Genomic DNA, 20,838 nt, shown 5'->3' with positions numbered 1-20,838 from the left:
TGAACGGACCCAGTGAAACCGAGTTTATATATATTTTTTTAATTGCTCGCGATACATTATTTTAGGTAACGTACGTTATGATTTTTTTCAGTGTTTATCGTTTGTTGAATTCAAAAATTCAAACATAACTACTTAACAACATATTATTTTATAATTCTAACATAGAAATAATGATAATAAATAACAATTGTGATAATAACTTAATAAGACAAAAACGAAATTTAAAAAAAAATCATTTGATCAATAACTGATCATATATTTTTAACAACGCCGTGGCTGATGTTGTCTTGCTCGTGTTTAAGCGTTGTAAAGTATGGTAATGTCATTATAATATACAAGACAGTTTTCTCGCTTAGGTATAATCTGCTATTTAGATAATCGTTTGGGCATGTAATTGTTTTTGCATTTCAAATCAGTCTAATTTGTCGATTCATTCTCTTATGTTATGTGCTTAGTTTAATCTTTTTCTGTGTACACGATGCTCTTTGCATTTTAAGCGACAATTGAATCATCTTTATGCATATTAAAATGATAACCTGCGTGCAATTTAATTTTGATTTGACAAATGAACGTTTTTTTCAATTTGTTTCATATTTTGTAAAAAAAAATAATCTGGAAACAAAGTGATCCATCGGAAGCATTAATTACAACAAAATTACTTGAAAATTGCAGACTAGGTTTGATCGAGTCTGTACATGAGGAATAAGGAATAAGTGCAACATCCATCACCCCACCCAGCACCGGCTTGAGCGGTTCTCAATTTTCAACACTTGCTAGTGCTGGCATCAATAAACCCGAAGGATCAGAAAAATATAACAACAAGTTTCATGTCTTACTTTGATAGTTTCGGTTTAATTTACAAGGAAATCTTATATTCCTGGGTTTTACTAAACAGGGATGGATTTGTATATCTGTAAGATATATTGTACAAAAAATGCAAATTTTCCTGATTGTAAACTTTGCTAGATAGGATGACGACCCCAGGGCACATATTGTACTGTTATGACTGTGGGTATTTTTAAGTAAAAGAAATATAATGCGACAATTGAGAATAAAAAAGATATGATATGTTAAACATTGATATCCACTTATTGTAGATGTATGACTTCATCGTCCATAGGTTATACATAATTTGAGTGTCTTTCTTTTCTTTTACATTTTTATCCTTTAACGAAGAATCGGTCAAGTGTATGAAGTTTTAGTTAGCAATACTGGATATTTCATACTTATTTCATACTTATATTTCATACGAAACTTAACTACTTGACAATAGTTATGACTATCTGTTTTAAGGAACACACTTGATATATGTTATTCTCTCATGAGGCAAAGTCATTTATAACTTCAAATTGAATGCAGCCACACTTAGTCGTACAACTAAGATGAAAGTTTTGGATAGGTTGGCGTAAATATATTATTCATTGATTATTCGTGTTTGAGCGTTAAGAATTTGAAAAAGGAACGAGTTTTATTTTAGAAATTAAAACAATGATTGTTTTGAAAACTTAATATTATGATGCAATGACTATCATGATTTATATATTATTTATTATAGTCTCATCTAGACATGATTTACATTTAAATGTATATAAAACATACATACACAGAGACATAAATCTAATAGAGGTAGCAGGATATGCTGTTTGCAATAAGTCATTACTGAGGACAGTTTAGAAAACAGCTGTCATTTTTCAGTCAGATCCCTATACCTCGTTGCTTCACGTAGCATTTGGGTAAATTCGGTTTATATACCCTAGTTAAAGCGACCTGTCCATGTGCCTCTGTAATCAACCGACATTCCACATACTTGATTACATAAAGCAATCCGCTTTTAACTCAGTGATAAAAGACGTTTTAAGTATATTGTACCTTTGACTAGTGAGCGGTCGAACATATAATCAAGTATTACATCCCCATTTATACTCGGAACTGTCTGTGTCATCTATGAAATTAAACATCGCATTTTTATTTTAAAAGCAGACACATTCCTGTCTGTACGTTTAATCGGCATTGGACTGTTAAATGTTTAGGTAGATATGATTGTCGGGATAGCAATAAATATTAAGTTTAACAAGCGTCTATATCTCCAGTGTTAAGTTAGCACGCTTCTATCTCCAGTGTTTAATCTGAATAAGGAAATGTTTTCAGGTTGTGAAGTGGCAACCCAAGGTCAAGATTAAAAAGGGCTGAATTAACAGAAGTTAACTTTAAGCATGATACTTGTCTGACGTCTCGACTGAGATTTAATACAATGATACAGGACAGCTGTACTTTCTGGTCCTTTACGAAATACAGTCCGTGTCGCAAACATAAGAAGTGAGACCATATTTGAGCCGCGTCATGACAAAACCAACATAATGGGTTTGCGACCAGCATGGATCTAGACCAGCCTGTGCATCCGCGCAGTCTGATAAGGATCCATACTGTTCGCTATCAGTGTCTCTATTCGTTATAGGGTTTGTAAGCGAACAGCTGTTGGTTTTGTCGTGACGCGGTTCATTTGTACTTAACGGGTAAAAAACATGCCTTCTTAGCAAATTAAATTTTGATATGATGACGGTGATTGGTTACTTTAAGAAATAAATATTCGGACAGCTTGTTAGGGCTATATTTACGTCTTTAGATATTCAAAGTCGTGACTAAATAAAACAGCTTACCTAGAGTGGAATGATCATGGTAAGAGGGCTTATAAGCAGGATACGGCGTAGTGTGGGTTTATGGTTGGAAGAAACAGAGCGGGATATAGGGGTGCTATATGTGCTTATTAGTAAAGGTGGTTGGGCTCGATAGGGTGTTATGTGGACTTATGAGTAAGATTAGTTATTGGTCGAGATATGATGTAATATGCGATTATGGGTAACAGTGGTTGGGCGGGATGGGATAAATATGGGCTAATAGGTAGAAGTGTTTGAACAGTAGATGTGTTCTGTGAGCTTATGCGTTATATGTGGTTTGACGGGATATGGTGTAAACTATCATTTACCTAATAGAAACAATATCCATAAAATGAAGAGAGTTAATTCTGTACTCTGATATATAATATATATTTTTAAAGCTGAGTGCGTGTAAGTTTTAAATGATGGCTAGCTGTTGCCTTGACGTACATCTTATTTAATCTTAGCTAATTTTTATGAAATATTTTGAAATGTATTAACAAATACAATATCTTAAATGAACAAAGGAAGTAATTTTCAATTTCTTAACAACACTTATAATCTACGAAAATTACCAAAAAAGGTCAAAATGTTAAAAAAATAGACCTTATAGATAATACTGTAGATCATGTAGTAATACATTATAGTAATAGATACTGTAAAATCAGTAAATCATCTATCGCACATAACATGTAAATTATTTCTTGAATCTTCAATCGTTTTACTATTCCAAAAAATCTTTTACTCAAGGTTTATTTATTTATTTATTTTTTTTTGCTTTTTTTAAATATTTTTGATTATCTGGAGGCATAAAGCTGTAAGTTAAATTTTAAATGCATAAAATGGTAGAATAAATTTTAGTATAACTAATGTCCTATCTGGATTTATCGTGAATGACTCAGTAGTAACAGTTATAAACTATTTATTTCATGTAGGAGCTGTTTATAACGCAATATAAGGAACATGTTATGACTTAAATATGGAAACAACATACATTTTTATTACTATATTCATGCCTTAAATACGTGAATCACGTGCAAGGAACACAAACGCTCAAAATAGTAGAGCATATCGGCGACATAATCAGAATAGCTTTAATTGTTAGTGTTAACGCATCCGCTTTTGCCGTTTGATCTTGTATGAATTTGATATGCAAAAGGTATGACTTTAGTATGTCCGAGGCGACTTATACATTGTAATACTTGCCTCTGAAGCTATCCTTTGTTTAATAACTATTGCAATGATTTACATATGTTGTTATTAGATAGATTCATATGTATCTTTAAACTTTTGTTGGATACTTTTGTTCATAAATTCTGTTTTGTCTACAATTGGGCTCAAGAGCTGCAGAATTTCATATTCAAAAAGGTATAAAAGAAAAGAAAATCTGACATCAGCATAGGCAAAACCTACTATATTGAATAGGTTCTTAGTAAGAACGGAAAGAAAGAAAATACATCAGAATTCAGTACTAACATTTCATTTAGTGATGTGGTATCATATGATTTTTTTTTTTTTTTTTTTTGGGGGGGGGGGGGGGGGGTGGAGGGGGTGGCTCTTTGCTTTGTTGTTGTTAGTTGGTGGGGTGGGGTGCTAATTTCAACAATAATGCCTTGTTGAATTAATCTGGTCAATAAAATATGCATTCGATTTATGTACAAATGTTTTATTGAACGACGGAATATCGTTTGTATATACATGTACTACAATTGTTATATTTGACAGCGTATGTAAAATAGCCAGTCTTTGTTTGAATATTACCATTCGGTTCGTATTTTGATAACTTTATTTTTGCATTGAAATATTACATTGCCTATGGAGAATAAATTCCTATCAGAAAGATTTGAACATATATCAACGGAAATAGAAAAAATAGAGATATTTTGCATATATATCAGGGCGTTGTAATGAATTAAATCGTGAAATATTTTTCGAAAGAAAAAACTCTTTTCTCAACTGTCAAAATAACCTTAAGCGAGATTGTTTTCTCTTCTTTCACAAAGTATAAGCGCGTGTTTTGTATTATCGACGGGAAATTTGTTATTCAATCAGTTAAATGATCAGTGATCGGTGCGATAATAAATATCGCATCGAGAATTTCGTCTCTTTTATATTTAAATTTCGTTTTATCACTGCAGATTTCAAACAAATACTTATTGGCTAAGTTTATCTTCAATACTAATGCCTACGATCACAAGGGGAGTATACTTATTAGTGATAATTGTTAAATTTTCGACCATACAGGAGTTTTATCTATTTTTACAATATTAAATGCGGACCCCCTTCAATAAAGCCTTGAAGATATAAAGTTTAAAAAAGCCATTGCTCTATCTTTTCAAACTGAGAAGCCTCATAGAATGTGATAATTATACATACAGGGGGCCTAAATTGCATGTAAAATTGACATTTTTAAAAGTTAAAAAGTCATCGGCGTATCAATTTCTACTTATTGAAACAGAATACTTTAATAAATGAAGAGTTTGCCCACACTATAGTATGGTATAGAAGGCTAGAACGTTGGAGAGGAGAGAGACGTAACGTACTTCTATTGTTAACTGTTAGTTTAAAAGTACATAGGGGTTAAGGAACCCTTGTTTGGTGGAATCCAATTAAAATTTCATATATCTTGTATTACAATACTTAGATACGCACCGTACGGACTTTCAAATCGTGGTTCTGTCAAATTTACTAAATGTGACCATTTTCTACTGGATAGTATGATTCAAATGAACTTTAACCTGGTAATTAGTATTTTATTTTGTTTATACCAGTAATATTTTATTTATTAATTCAAGTAACATGACCTTTCTGATAGTTGACAATTTGTGCAGGTAATTTTTTTTTCGTTCATTTTGTTAGTTATATACAAGATGTTCAATGTCGTATTCAGACATGCGATTTTAATTTTTGTTGTTTAACGTGAAGAATTGTGAAACGGACGTATGAGTTAGATATAGAGGTAATTACTGTTAAGAATATTCTAATCTTGATTTACACAAGCCATAATGTATCTACGTAAATTTCTTTCAATGGAATAATAATTGAAATAATAATGTTATGGTGAGAGCGCAGTATTTCATTCAAAATTTACAATTTACATGCATTTAATGTTATATAAACGTGCTTAATATGTTTAATATTTTAGTTTCGTTGTGAAATATTAGAAAATATGCCATATATCATATGTTTATGTTGGGAATTCGGATATAAAGATATTTAGTTAAGTTTTTGTCTTATCTGATAAAGAACAATACACAGTTTTGATTGGTTGGTATAAAGTGGAATAAATCATTTTATAAAGATTAGCTAAAGGGTAAAAACGTCTTGCTAATATTTCGATACAGTCTTAGTGAAGTGACTGGACTTAAATGAAATTTGTATTAAGTTTTAATTTGTTTTAATAAAATGGCAATAATCTGGTCTTGAGTACTATATACCAAACCAATGTGCATATAAAATACTGAAACATTTACTAATTTTCTACCAACCAATTAAATATTTTGATGTATACAATTATGGAAGCTCTGTTGAAATTTATGGAGGAACTTTATTATAATGATCTCCATTTTCGCACTGAAATTCTTAAAACAGTAAGAATTATAAAACATAGACAAAATGTTTCTGATACAAATCATAAGAAGTAGTATTGTATATATCAAAGCTACGTGACCTTGTAGTTTTGTTGACGTCATCATTTATATGAATGAAATATAAGATATAAGTTAAGTCGTATTCATTTGTATAAGTAATTGTATTCAAAGGTTAGAAAATGAGATACCACTGTAAAGGTTACAGCTTTATTGTATTCATTTCGTCTAAAGTGGCAGATTAAATGCATATTTATTCATTCCGGCAATTTATTTATTTCTTCATATGCATAATTTGATATAATTCGTTAGTGAATGAGCTTTGTAAATGTCTAACAGACGAAAACATAGAACAATATTGTAACGAAAAAGTTTTATTCGTACTAACACGTGGGTAAGTTTCTTACAACGAGGCCATCTTATTTGAGATATACATGGGTCATTCATAACTTCCTCAGAATTAGAATTGAAAAACTCTGTATCAGATGCTAATTGAATGTGGACATTTGTCTGCTCGAGAAAGACATATCAATGAATGAACATCTCTGGGATTGTCTGGGAATTTAGCAGGAACGGCGTTTGCCTATAAAGAGACATTTCATTTATATGCAAATAGCCTGGAAAGAGATTTGTGAGCATATAACGTTATATTTGATCATGACAAGGAACAGAATCATGTAAGAATCATTAACGTTTGGTTTATTCTTCATGTCTTACATGACAAATTTCTTATTTATTCTAGTTTGGGATGGGTCTGAAAGGACAGCGTAGGTTGATATTGCCGTTAGAATCACTATAAAACAGATTTAATTAAACAATGCGTATTATCTAATTTTCTACTGGCAAGAACAACCTACGCGGCATTATAGTTTGCTAAGAGGCATAATTGAAATTATAAATTTGCATAAACTAGTAAATTGTTGATAAATAATGTAAAGATAATGAGAAAAAAAAATAACGGAACGTTGAATTTAATTTACTAGTATGATACTCCCGAGTTTATAATTGTTATAAATGCAGTATAATGATACATTGTATTTCTATAGTTTTACTTAAAGTCTTAATAATATAGATTTGTCGTAATAAACATAATGTATTTTAGACATTATTTCTCTTGTTCGACTATCTTTCTGACAATCTCCTTTACGATATAGACAATATGAAGAGTAGGCTAAATAAAACCATAAATAGCACAACATTAATGTATAAAATAAACTAATCAGAAATTTTAATAAAATACAAAAATATTTATAATTTTTGTTGCCTATTTTTTCATGTCTTTATATAATATAATTCCATTATATGATCGTATATAACATGTATACGAACATGTTTATGCAGTACATATTTATCAGAACAGAACAGATATCTTGCTTTCCTTCAAAGGTATTATGCAATACAATTATTTGTGTAATTTAATGCAGAGTCAACTATTTTATGTTATGTTGAAAGGGTCAGCAGATTCTTCAGTCAACTGCAGTATTATTATTAATATTAATACGTCTGTAGTACATTTGCTTCAAAATAATTTGCAAAGTCATTATTGCACAGATATATATGAACTTTTGACCTTTGAATAAATTGTTGGTGTTAGTTATACACGTACTTTTATCAATATTGCGCATAGAATGTATGACAGAAGTTCTCTTTGCAACACGTCTGTGGTCTGTTAACGAAAATAGTTCACCGGTCCACAAAAATTGGGGCATGTTTTTCACGCGTCCTGCCTATATATATTCAGAAAAATTACATTGTCATTTGATCATTAAAATAAAGGAATTCGAACCGATCATACTGATTAAAATATACTTAAGGTGTTTTGATTGATACTGTGTAATCATAACTCTGACGCTTAACTAGCAATAAAAGTTGATGAGGATATTGTTAACAACATTTTCAACTGCGCTACGTGACGCAGTAAAACAATCAACTTGAACGACAAATTGTTAACATTATGAACAAGTCAGCATATAAAGGTACTGTGCATATTTGTTTTGCATATGTCTCTCAAAGAGTCAAAGACTCTCTAAATTTAAATTACGAATAATATAAAAGCTAGTAGAGTAACACAAACGTTGTTGCCTACAGTGAAGGTGGAACTGGGGACGAGTTGTTATTAAGGATTATATCCTACAGTGAAGTTACATTAGCATACATAATGATACTCTAATCACTTCAAACAAGAGTGAAGTAGTGGGAGTACTAATTTAACTACTGGTGTTAACATACCTATCACTATGTTAGTTGTCTCTTGTAATTTACTTTAGTTTTGTGTTGTACACGGAAGAGTTGTAAACAAATCATGTGAACAACATGTGGATGAAACTAAAGCAAAGAATGTAAAAGAGTTACATAAGTGCTGTAACAAATAAATGCATGTACTAATCAATGATATGTACCATTTTTACTTTTCACTCAGATTACATAATATTATATTTTAGCATGTTGTTTTAAAGGTGCATGCCTCCAGATGAGCCAAATATTTCAAGAAAATCAAACTTGAGGAATTTTTAAGAAATATAAAACGATTTAAGATAAAAGAAATAATTTCCATGTTATGTGCGATTAATGACAGATTTTGCAGTATTTTCCATCATATTTATACTTCGGTGTTAACGCAGTAAAGGCTATATTTTTGCATATCGTGACCTCTTTTATGTTATTTTTTGGTGGATATTAAGTGCCGATTGCATTGTGTGAATTTTGATTTCTGTGCTCACTTCGTAATATTTAATTTTTAACATTTTCAAAATTTTCACAAAAATGAGCAGGGATTTGGAGGCATGCTCCTTAAAAAACTAACTTGAAAAAGTAAGGTCAAATCAAAATTGCATTGATGTAGGATTAAAAAATAAAATGCATTTTAAATATAATTACACCATTTTAACGTATACACCTCGTGAATAATAGTCTAATAATTGGACTAACTTCACAATCCAAGCAAACCGTTTGTTCGGCAGTATACATTGAAACACTCATATTTACTGTTATGAAAGTCTTTTTAAAATGTATTATGATTTTGCCTTTTTGACGAAAGTTCATGTGTGTATTACATTGTAAGCTTAATTATGCAATATAAGATTATATTTCGTCTGCTATTTTGTAAATTTCTTATCTTTGATATGTGAATAATTATTGCGCAACTCAGCAAAGCTCAACGAATTATTTGAAGACAAAACAAACATGCTTAACAAGGCATACAACACCTTAGCAAAATCTAATATATTCCAAAGATCAGTTCATTTAGTAAGCAAAAGCACACGATATAGATATTGCCTTTTGAATATAATTTAAATGTATTTCACTCATATATTTCCAGGACAATAATGTGGCGACACTTCCCTGACAGTACCGGATGTACAGTTCTGCTCATACGAGTGTTCTTGTGGATATTCATAGCTAAATATAGTAACAACCAAGAGATTCCAACACGAGGCACGGACTATGCGTTCGGAATCAACCAGAAGAATTTGTTTTATGACAATAACAGAATTCCGGACGGTATAGAAGTTTCCCCGTACCTGTTTCTCAATACAACTAAAAAGTAAGTACAAATCATTTTGTTTTCCAATGTAAACAATGAAGGAAAGATCGCACAGTGTATTCGATGTTTTGCCATTCTTAAAAGATACCGTCACTTATACCGTACAAAACTGTATATACCGAACGATAATAAACACATAACGAATAGATGTTCTCCAGAAAGATTTATTTTGGATGCTATTCATACATCAAGAATATTTTGATGATGCAAAAAGCGGACAAATATTATTTCTATGCAACAAAACATGGGCAATAAAAGAAATGAACAATGTTCAACAACGGATTCCTTGAACTTTTTTGCGGAACTCTCCTAAGACAAAAACATATTATTGTTATCTTTGTAATAAGGAACATGGCATACACACCTTGATCAGTTTTGTGGTTCGTTGCATTCGCAACTGCATAGAATTGGTTGAAAGATATTCATTAAAAAAAATCTCAACCGCAGCTCTGTTATTTTCTATTTTCAGAGACTGAACATTTTATCGAAGATTAGCGAATACTTTTGATAAGGAATAAATGATATAAATGTCTTTATATACATGTGTATTTGAAAATATGTCATCTCAGTTTCACAACCAAAATACTTTATTGTCAACATATTAAACATAAAGTTTAGCATCTTATCAGTTATCTTTTCTTTTCTTTTTTTTGTAAATTGTTTTTCTTCTTTTATGTATGCATTCCTTGGTATTTGGAGACTGAAACTTATGTGAAATTGATACTTTTAAACAAAGTATTCAAAGAATTGGTTATTTGGTTTTAACACAATATTTTTTAACAAATATTCCGTATTTTCTGCGACCGATTGCATCGTCACCACTAAAACATAAAAGATGAAAATAACTGTATTGCATCGTCATTAAAACATAAAACATAAAAATAAATGTATTGCATCGTCAGTAAAACATTGAAAATTAAAGAAATGAAAATAAATGTATGGAAAAAAAAACTACAATAAAAACCCCACAGTGGCTGGGTGGGATAATATAAATTTCATTAAAGTTATAGATAAAAATAGAGTGTTTTTTATTATCCTGCTTGTGTAGTAATAGATATCCGTAAGCAAACGTCCGATTTAAAATATATTGATTTTATTTTTAAAGCTCATTTTTTTTTATCAAAACTAGCCTTTATATAGTCTTTAACAGTTTCAGACTAAAGGACCTTACATTACAAAACACACGTAAGATGTAATACATACGTAGTACCATAATGACGTTAACGACGCTAACAAGCCATGCGTATGTTCATTATTAGCATTAACAACTACCAACTCAACTATTTTCTGAATGAAATATCACGGAAATATTAAAATTGTGCAGGCATATTTAACATGGTATGTTGACGTTTTATTAACTTTTTGTGACATAAAGTGTCAGTTGTACTCATTTGCTATATTTTAAGTATTTCGGTTTCATTTTTGTTGACTTATTACATTTTTGTTATGAATATAAATTTTCACGTATTATAATACAACAAATGATTTTCTGTTTCTGTCAACAAAATGTTATTTTAGCCAGATTTATTATAATACTAAAATAACATGTAAATAATGTTGCTTTTATTAAAAAAAATAAAACAGTAAAGCATACAATTATAGACGAACTGATATGTTTGTTATGTGATATTGTGAAACATCTTGTTGATATTACATATATTTCATAAAATATTCAAAATTAATTACATGTACTAGTATCTACAAAATAATTGATTTGGGGTGGTCCCTGAAATAAAAATTATTTCTGTATGTAAGCCAATATATTTATTCTAATGTCGTAATTCCAACATAATATTATTTATTTCTATTGTTTGTTTAAATTCAAGTTTCATGTAGAAAAAAATCACAAAGTGCAAATTGGACTTAAAAACTTGAAAACAAACACAACTAAACACTTGAAATGAATAGTTTTTTTTTAAATCTAATTTACACTATTTCAAACAGCAGATACATTTTTATTATAATCAAATCTTTTCTCAGAATCAAGGCAACGAACACAGACGCTTTCTATAGTGGCACAATCATACACGCAGACGCAGGCCTGCAAATTTAATTGATGTATGGTTTTCATCGATATTGATAGGTCTCAGATAGTGAACAAGTTGTATCAACATTGTAGTTATCTTGTGTAGCATGCCGTTCACTGATAATCATCTTAAAGTATACCTTGTGGTTGCTAGAAAAATGAAATTAATAGCTCTGCTGCCAATTACCACAGAGCAAAGCTTCCTAAAGAGCCGCTATGTCAGAATCAATTATCTTGTATATATTACCTGCTGTTTAATTATGTACATTAAATCATTCAGGTAAAACAATTATTAAAATTGAAGAGCCTTTAGAACTGGTGTGAAGCAATTTGATATAGAGAACGAAAAAGGTTATGTTGGTAACTTATAGTACTTGTTAAAACGTTTTCCTCATTATGTTCCAAGACATATACTTCTTTGAAGTAAAAAGAAAGAATAAACAATAGGTTTGGGGCTCGACTGCAAATACAGATATTCAGCTTTTATTTAGTTAATACTTCATTTAAAACGTTTGTACAATCCTGAATATTTATTACAATTATATATACATTGTATGTCTCTGCATCATAATGATTGTTATAGTAGATCTTACAATGAAGCATTACGAAATGCGAAGCAAATTCCTTGGTTAATGAACACACAATACAATCGAACAAACAATCGAACCCTAACCCTAACCCTAGCAGATATTTATGATAATCTTAGAACCATATTTAACACGGTTTTTTTTTTTAAATGAAAAAAAAAATAATTAAAAAACAACAACACACAAATAAAACGGTTGAATATAATATACCAATTTTAAATATGGAAAAACGATTATATTGGGTGACACTTTACGACCACAACACATAAATATGCTGTTTCATATGACTATGTACACACGTTTGATAAAATGGTGTCATTTGGAATACTGCGTCGTGGTTTTTTGTCCTATATGTCCACATTCGTCCGCCTTCACAGAACATTACAATGTCTACCTTTAAAAAATGATGATACATTACTAAGAACCTATTACCTTTCACTAGTTTATTTGTTGATACGTGCAAGGATATTTGTTTTCAAATTATATAACATTGGTCGCAAATTATCGATGACTGCTATTAACAGGCTGATATAATGGGTTTAAAATATTGCTTTGTCATTCAACGTAAAAGGACAGCATCATTATAAATCAATATGAATTATGTATGAAATAATGATGCCGCAATTTGATGTTATGCTATTTCTATTTTACGTTTGCACAAGATCACTTGTACATATTTTATAAATGACCAAACATATGTGAATCCTTTTATTTTTTCCTCATCTTGTTACAATCCAAATCCTGCTATTGTGAACTGAAAATGTTGTTAAATTCGATTTTTTAAAATCAAAACGTATGTTACTTCTGAAATAAAAAGATACCTTTTAATCTATCCATTCTAAATGTATAATTGGAAAAAATTCCATTTTTAACTGCATTCTAGTTGTCATAACATTTTAATATAATACTTGTTGAAGGTATAGAATTATCAGATTGAACATTCCACAATACATATTCTGCTATTGATTGATTGTACAAAACGTGCAGAGAAATCCTTGATTGGATGAAATTTGAAAGAAAACAAGGCTTTGTTAGCAATTGGGAGACATACCAAAAGAAAAAAAAATACATCTCAGGAAAATATATTCTATTGAAGGCATTATATTTTTGAACTGCATGCTTTGGTAAGACCGTCACACAGACAAATAATTAGCATTGTCTTTGTAAGTGGTAAAACATAGGAATTATACGAGGACTTGTAACCATTCCACAATTACAACATAATTCCTGCTAATTGATGCTGACTTTTAGCTCTGCTATAAAGTCAGATCAAGAAAATGCCTTTCTTCTTGAAGTACGGTTTTTACCTGTTAGAATTGGCACACCATGATCACAGATTTGACAGTAAAGATCTATTATCTTGTCACTAGTCGATAAGATAACATATTTTATAGCCTATATAGACATAACAAAAGCTAGGGACGTGTATTAAGATAAACGAGCTATTTATCGTAGGTCAAAGTCGAAAGTTATCTTCAAATGTTCTACGCTATTTGCTACTGCTGTACGGAATTAGTATGGAATTAGTTTTTAGTGTCAATTATATCAACGTAGCAACATAAGCATTATCTATAAGTTAAATCGACAAGGCTTATAGTGCATCTTTCAGGCTGCCAAATATCAGCCTCTTTTTAAAAAGGCAAGTTGGTGTTAAGTTGTGAACTGATTGGCCATATTTCAATTGGCAAATCATATAATTGTTTTGATCCAAGGTCGTTTAATGAGATATCGCGTGGAAATTAGGACTAGATTAAAATCTTTTCAAAGGAAAGTAATCTACGTTGCATTTTTTCTTAATATTAAAACTCTTTCAAGATGCTTATGAATAATCGACGAATAAATCTGAAATTGATGAAATGGATTCTAAAGTTTTGCCAAATCTTCTTAATAGCCACGTAAACGAAATTTTCTTAATTCAAAAAGTTGATGTTGTTGGCCACTTTCTAGAACTATTTTTACGGAACATCACACACAATATGACAATGTTAAAATCTTCATGTTTATATGACAATGTTAAAATGTTCACGTTTATATGACAATGTTAAAATCATATAAAATCATATTCTATCTTCTACTTTGCTATCTGAATGAATTTTACCACAGAATTAACTAAATCAGCATCAGTGCCTATCTCAGGCATGTTAAGTACTCTTCTACGAATGTGATCACGATTTTTACGTGCTTTTCGTTAGTTCCCAATGTACCTTAACATTTCTGTCATAGTTTGTGCATGCGTTTTCGAATTAGATCCGCACAACTGAAATTCTAAATCCTTACCGCAATGCCATTCTGAAAATCTTAAAATCACGTGCGCGCATTCCTTGCTCATCTGACTTGTAGGGTCGGTATCAAAATATTTTCAGACATCTTCCAATATGGTTCTGTAGTCATCTATTTTATTGCGGTTTGAGTTGTGTTCAATGATACGATAATGTGTAACAGGTGGCAATTTCCTTTTGTTTCATCTTGAGACTTTTTATAACAAATATATGAGATGGTCACAAGTTACAAGGAAGTAATGGAGAACAACAATATAAAAAGAATTTTAATTGAAGATAGAATACATTGATAATCTCAAATCCCAACAATTGGATTATGCATGTTACGAACCCCCATAAACCCATCCCAAATGAGTACCGATTTGAGCAAAATCTAAACTTAGCTTTGCCTAAATTAGTTTATTGAGTTGAGCATTTGTTTCGATATCAAGACCATTCGTTATTAGCAATAGAATAACTCAATGTTCAAAATATATGCATGTTATTTACAAAGACGTAAGGAGGTAGGCATTATCTTGATACTTTCTTACATACATTGTGCTGTCTTATTAACTTATGCAGTCTTATATAGGCTAATATGTAGACTGTAAGTCAAATCTAGAATGATTCATACTTTGTATAAACTAGTTGTATGAAAAGTGTTACAGAAAATACCTAATTATCGCTTGTTACATAATTATGTACTTTATAACATGAACATAGAGTAACAGGAACATAGAAGAGATCCATTACCCATTTCCGCATTATATTATAACGTACCATCAAAACATACAGGTAATAGGTTTAAAAAAATGCTCTTATTTAATCTTCGGAATTACTTTTGGAAAGAGTTTTAATATAACAGAATTATTTGAGATTATACTGCGCACCTATTAGACCGCATCCGTTTCTTTATTATCTCATTGACGGTTGTTTTATCTGGATGATGTGGAAGGTTTCCTCGACTAAATATATGTAAGCATAAAAGATGGATTTTAAATTGTGTTTCACTGTGAAAATTATGAAGCATATCCTTACGAAAGAGGTATATGGTATTGAAAGAGGTATATGGTATTGCGTTGGTCTATCTATATGTATGATACCAAAATATGATGCTTCTTCTATAAGTAAATGCAAAATTAAATTATATCATAGGAAACGTGAACGGTTCAATCCTTGGGTGATTAGAAAATTTGTATCTATCTGCTGATATTGTTTGAATGTAATAACTGCCTGATAATTATGTAACACTTACAGTTATTCTTACAAATAGAAAGCTTAAAGCACAAACAATTAATTATCAATACAAAAGTTATCTAACTTTTTTGTGTGCAAGATTAAACACATTGGGTGTATTCCTCTTAATCAATTGTACAGTATAATCACATTCAATGTAGAAATTTAATTTTTAAAAGTCAGAATCATAAAGTGTATAAAGCTGTATCTAATGGAATATTTTTATAAATTTTAAAACAGTACAATTGTGTTGTTTCTATAATCGTAAGATCGTTTCCATATTGTTACTTAGAATATTTCTGTTACACATGGATTTTGTATGTAAACAGAATTAAACGTCCCGGAACAAAATATTATGTGGGGTTTACCGTATAGCTTTGATTTTGTGCATGCGCCAATCGTTGTTGAGGACAAATACCAATTACTTCTTTATTATTGCTATAGAGGCATTTTGGTGTTATTATTCTTCAAAACTTTTTTTTGGAAACTGCAGGTAGTATGAATATAGCTTTATGCACTTTAACATATTCATTCCAGACTCGATTAAATTGTTACCCATTTTACTTTATTTGTTGAGTATAAAGAAGAAGAATTGGATGATATATTTGATATGAAAAGAAAATATTTGTTTTAAACAGTATAAACAAATTATTTCTATATCGAGAACAGTTTTGATCCATAAATGTAAACGTTAGGTCACCAGGGTCACATTCTCATATCTGATATAAACTATACACAATGATGTATCAAAAACGAGGAAATAACAATAACAAAGTACGATCCTTTAATCGAGCCTCCTTTGAAAATATCTGACTTAAATAACCCATAGATAGCGAAGATTGAGTTTGCATCCAGCACTTGGATATTTCTTTTAAAATTGTCATACTTTCTGTAAACAAATGTTATAAACACTACGTCGTTAACGTTACAAATGACTAGTATTTGTGGACCAAATTCGCTCCTTTCTTTTTGTGAAAAAAAAAATGACCCACTAAAAGGTGTTGTTTGTGGCTAAATCTTCACACCGCCTTTTGTTTACAAATGTAGACCATAATATTGCTGTCTGAATCGGATAGAGAATCTTGAATGAACTAAAGGTATGGCCCAGATACCTACTCATTAATAAATAAAAATAAAAAGCCAAATGTCATACGGGCTAAGGGCACTTAAAAGTGGTGTATAATAAATGTACGCAAGACACTTCATGTTTGGCTTCAGAAGTTTTTCGTCTTTAATTAAAACAGCCTGTAATCTCGTGTAATCTCGTGTAATCTCGTATTAACGTAGAATATACAATAGCGTCTGAGTTTTTTTATTGTTTCATACAATTCATCCAGCTTTGAGAAAGTTGTATAATGTACCTGCGCGTTAGAGACCAAATATTTAGTCTATTGGCAGCAATCTGGAGTAACTCAAAACAAATACGTTAGGTGGTTTATATTGAAAAGAGAATAACTCTTACATTATTGTTACTATAATAACTCTTATATTGACATTTTGCTTGTGCGTGACTCTTTATTTCTAATATTTACACTTACGCAATAGAACATCAAAAAGACTTAGGGAAGCAGGATCAGACATTCTTGATTCACGGCTTTATCGTGTGTGGCATACAGCCTAACAATGTTCAAAGGGAAATGAAAGAACTGACTATTTGGCACCTTCCGTTCATTGTAAAAAAATGTCATTTTAAGTGGAAATGATTTCGTGCCTAAGACAAGAGCTGTTCTACATATTGGCGCAGTAAGATCCAGGGGTTTGAAATGACAACCAGTGTATACATGTAGGGCATGGTATTGCATCTAACATTTTCACATTTCTCAGATAATCCGACTTACAAATAACATAAACATAGAAGGGGGAAGACAAAATCCATAAAGAACGCCCAAAACAGTAAAATTAAAAAATTTAACACACGACATTTACACAAAATTCCCCCAAAAAATGTCCGGATATAGGCTACATATATTACTAGTAAAGATTTAAGCTTTAACTACCATATATATATATATATATATATATATATATATATATATATATATGTATATATATATATATATATATATATATATATATATATATATATATATATCCTTTTTATGAAGCTCTAGCTTTGATCTAATTATATTATTATGTCCTTTACATGGATGATATAATAAAGCTACCGCATGCTTGTCCTTTAAATGATACACAAAGAAATTTTTTATTTTATGTAAATTCAGACTATTATATCATGAAATTGTCTATTGCACCAGTGCCGGACAAAGCCCCTGATAGAGATTGTAGCTGCAACCCTACTAGCAATGTCCTGAGGACTTTACCTATCAAGCAGATATTTACATATACTCTTATCAATTCTTTACGAGAACAAGTTTTTACCCCGAGCGTTTCTTTACAACCTGTTAGCACCGCGTTGTTCGCGTGTTAATCCCGACTTAGAGAAAGCTATTCTCTCCACTCCAGGGGATAAGTGCGATCTTCTATCTGTAATTACTTCCACACACTAATAGATAATAGATACGGTACCTGTCTACCGAACGTTACACTAATATTGTTGTTTTCTTAATTTATGTTTTTGGCGCCGAGCTAAATCTTATGTAAATGATAGTAAAAAGCGTTAGACTTTAAAGATGTTACAAGGAACTTACCTAGTACATTTTATAATGAATAACTAGATGAGGACCGAGAATTCAAGGACATGAACGCTATTTACCCTGTGGATTCAATTTGCGTTTTCTTTTATGAATATATATTTTGAACAGTAAACAAACTTGATATAACAAACAATGAGATTTCCTATACGGCAAAACGTTTATAAAACATTGTACTGATATGATAAAAAATGAAATGTTAATCTATTCGAAAAACTTGAGACATGACGGGTTTGGTCGGGATTGTGTTTGGGCAACGCTTTGAAACCTTCCCGTGCTCACTGGCAACGGCTTCCCCATATTTTAGTATGATGCAATGATGACGAGTATCTGGCCACTTACTTATTAAGGAACAATTCATCTTTTAATACCATTCATACTTAAAAATACTAAAACAAAGTGTATACTTATTGGCTTTACCTCATGAGCAAGATTATAATGTGTTTCCAACTAGTGAATTGTTTAAAAAAGCAATAGAAGATGCTGTTGCAAACGTGGAAGAATGTTAGGCACTTAAGTGTCACTCTTTCTTGTAATTGTTGCTTGCAATTTCAGAAAATTAAGTGGCACTTGAAACAGCAATTTGTTAGATGCTCTCTTTTTTTGTCTTTGTCGAATTTCTCTACCTGACTGACACATTGTGTAACATGAGAGGAAGAGATAGGCCTTTGATTTCCAGCTCTTAACATTCCACACGTAGATACATCGCTCACACTTGTTAACCCTTTGAGCTTACCATGCTCCCGAATAACGTCAATGCCTATAATAGTGCAAACACGACTGGTAACATATTATTATTTATTTCCACGATATAACCAAAAGTGGAATATGCATTGTACGCTTTAATTATTTTATTAGATTTCTTTTTCTAAAAATAACATATATTAATTTTTCTTATCATGTTATGCCTGAAAAAACTATACATATCGATTATTTACTGTGTTCAACATAAAATGAAGTTTCTTTGTACATGACGGGACTGGATTTCTTCTCGATATTTGTGAAGCATTTAATTAAGAAGAAAAAGTCGAGCTGTTATGATCGCTGTTGCGTCTTCGTCGTTGTCTTCGTGCAAAAAGACTTGAATGTAGCCCCATTAACTTGAAATGCTTGCTTATCATGACAAGGGGCATTATTCCGAAATCTATATCTTTAGATTTATGTCCTTTTAGCTTAGATCTTTTAACAGACGATGCGGTGCTCTTGTTTTTTGTTGCTTTTGTTCAAATTGACCAAAACATCAACTCTTGCAACGATTTTCACATAAATCGGGATAAAATTCGCACATAAATAAATTGATTCTCAATTTATCTCTGAGCATGCTTTTTTATTATCCTTTTCATATTTTTTTTCCATTTAAGGTGCTTCACTTGTTCTAAATAAGAAATCTAATTTTTATGTCTTAAGAATCTTTTGACCCCAGTAGGACTTATTTAACCTTCACTTTGGTTAAGTTTACTTCAAATTCACTGTTATTTTGTTTCTTTAAGTTGGCGTGCGTTGAAAAAGAGAAAAACGGCAAAGTTGTAAATGTTGCAGGCTCGGTTTGACTGAGCATATTTATGGACGTTACTGGGATGTCGGTTTAAACAGAATTCAACATTTAATCATTTAAAAATGTAGAATCTACCAGACACTTGACTTTACAATAATATCATCACTTACTTAGGGTCGCGTATTCATCATTTTTCTTTGATACAAAATGTAGTCTTTAACTTTTAACCTGCAGATGCAGTCCTCTGTCAGTTTCTATACAGTTTTGCTGACCAAAATGGAATTTTAATCTATCCAAAAACTGAATGATGGACAGTTTCAAAAAATAGAAGCTGGACAAGCACATTTGAGAAATTCAGCAAGTAAAGTTCTGGAATTGACATGACTCATTCCTTGCAGTGTAAATAAAAATTGTAGACGATGGTCAATTTGTTTGAAGTCTGCGAAGGTCAACATCTGATCTTTCGCCTGACAATTAGCTCGTAATAATGTAATAATTCATGTGATTTGAGGCACCTTCGCTGATCATTAGGTCGATTACCCTTCCGGGGGATAATATATTGCGCAAATTGTCTACAGCGATAATACCACGTGGAGTCTTGCCAAATCCACGAACTTAAATCCTCTGCAATCAGTCTAATGCCTTCTTTATCGATATTCAAAATGACATAATCCCATCCAATAGTCTGATATAATCATTACTTGCACTTTCAATATCACATAAATACCACTTGTTAATGAGAACACTCATTTTATAAACAGTGTAATGAACGTCTGTCTGAGGTATTTGATAAGCAAGGC

The 20,838-nt window shown here is 31.0% G+C and overlaps 1 protein-coding gene across 5 annotated transcripts in view; it reads left to right on the top strand.

Annotated features, from left to right (window-relative positions):
• LOC132743572 (protein NDNF-like) overlaps positions 1 to 20,838 on the top strand; it is a 49,890-nt gene that overhangs the window by 14,468 nt on the left and 14,584 nt on the right. For 4 of the 5 annotated variants that reach the window (XM_060732106.1, XM_060732102.1, XM_060732103.1 and 1 more), the window contains exon 2: positions 9,561 to 9,785. In XM_060732106.1, coding sequence (XP_060588089.1) covers positions 9,568 to 9,785 — 218 coding nt within the window. In that variant the 5' untranslated portion in view covers positions 9,561 to 9,567. Of the gene's footprint in view, positions 1 to 5,261; positions 5,396 to 9,560; positions 9,786 to 20,838 lie in introns of those variants that run through there. The other variant, XM_060732105.1, reaches the window with a different exon arrangement.

The sequence above is a fragment of the Ruditapes philippinarum genome, unplaced genomic scaffold (assembly GCF_026571515.1).
Source record: "Ruditapes philippinarum isolate M1 unplaced genomic scaffold, ASM2657151v2 ctg569_1_1_1_1, whole genome shotgun sequence".
In the NCBI taxonomy this organism is placed as follows: Eukaryota; Metazoa; Mollusca; class Bivalvia; order Venerida; family Veneridae; genus Ruditapes; species Ruditapes philippinarum.
The sequence above is the reverse complement of the archived record's forward strand: the minus strand, read 5'-3'. Positions and strand labels throughout refer to the sequence as shown.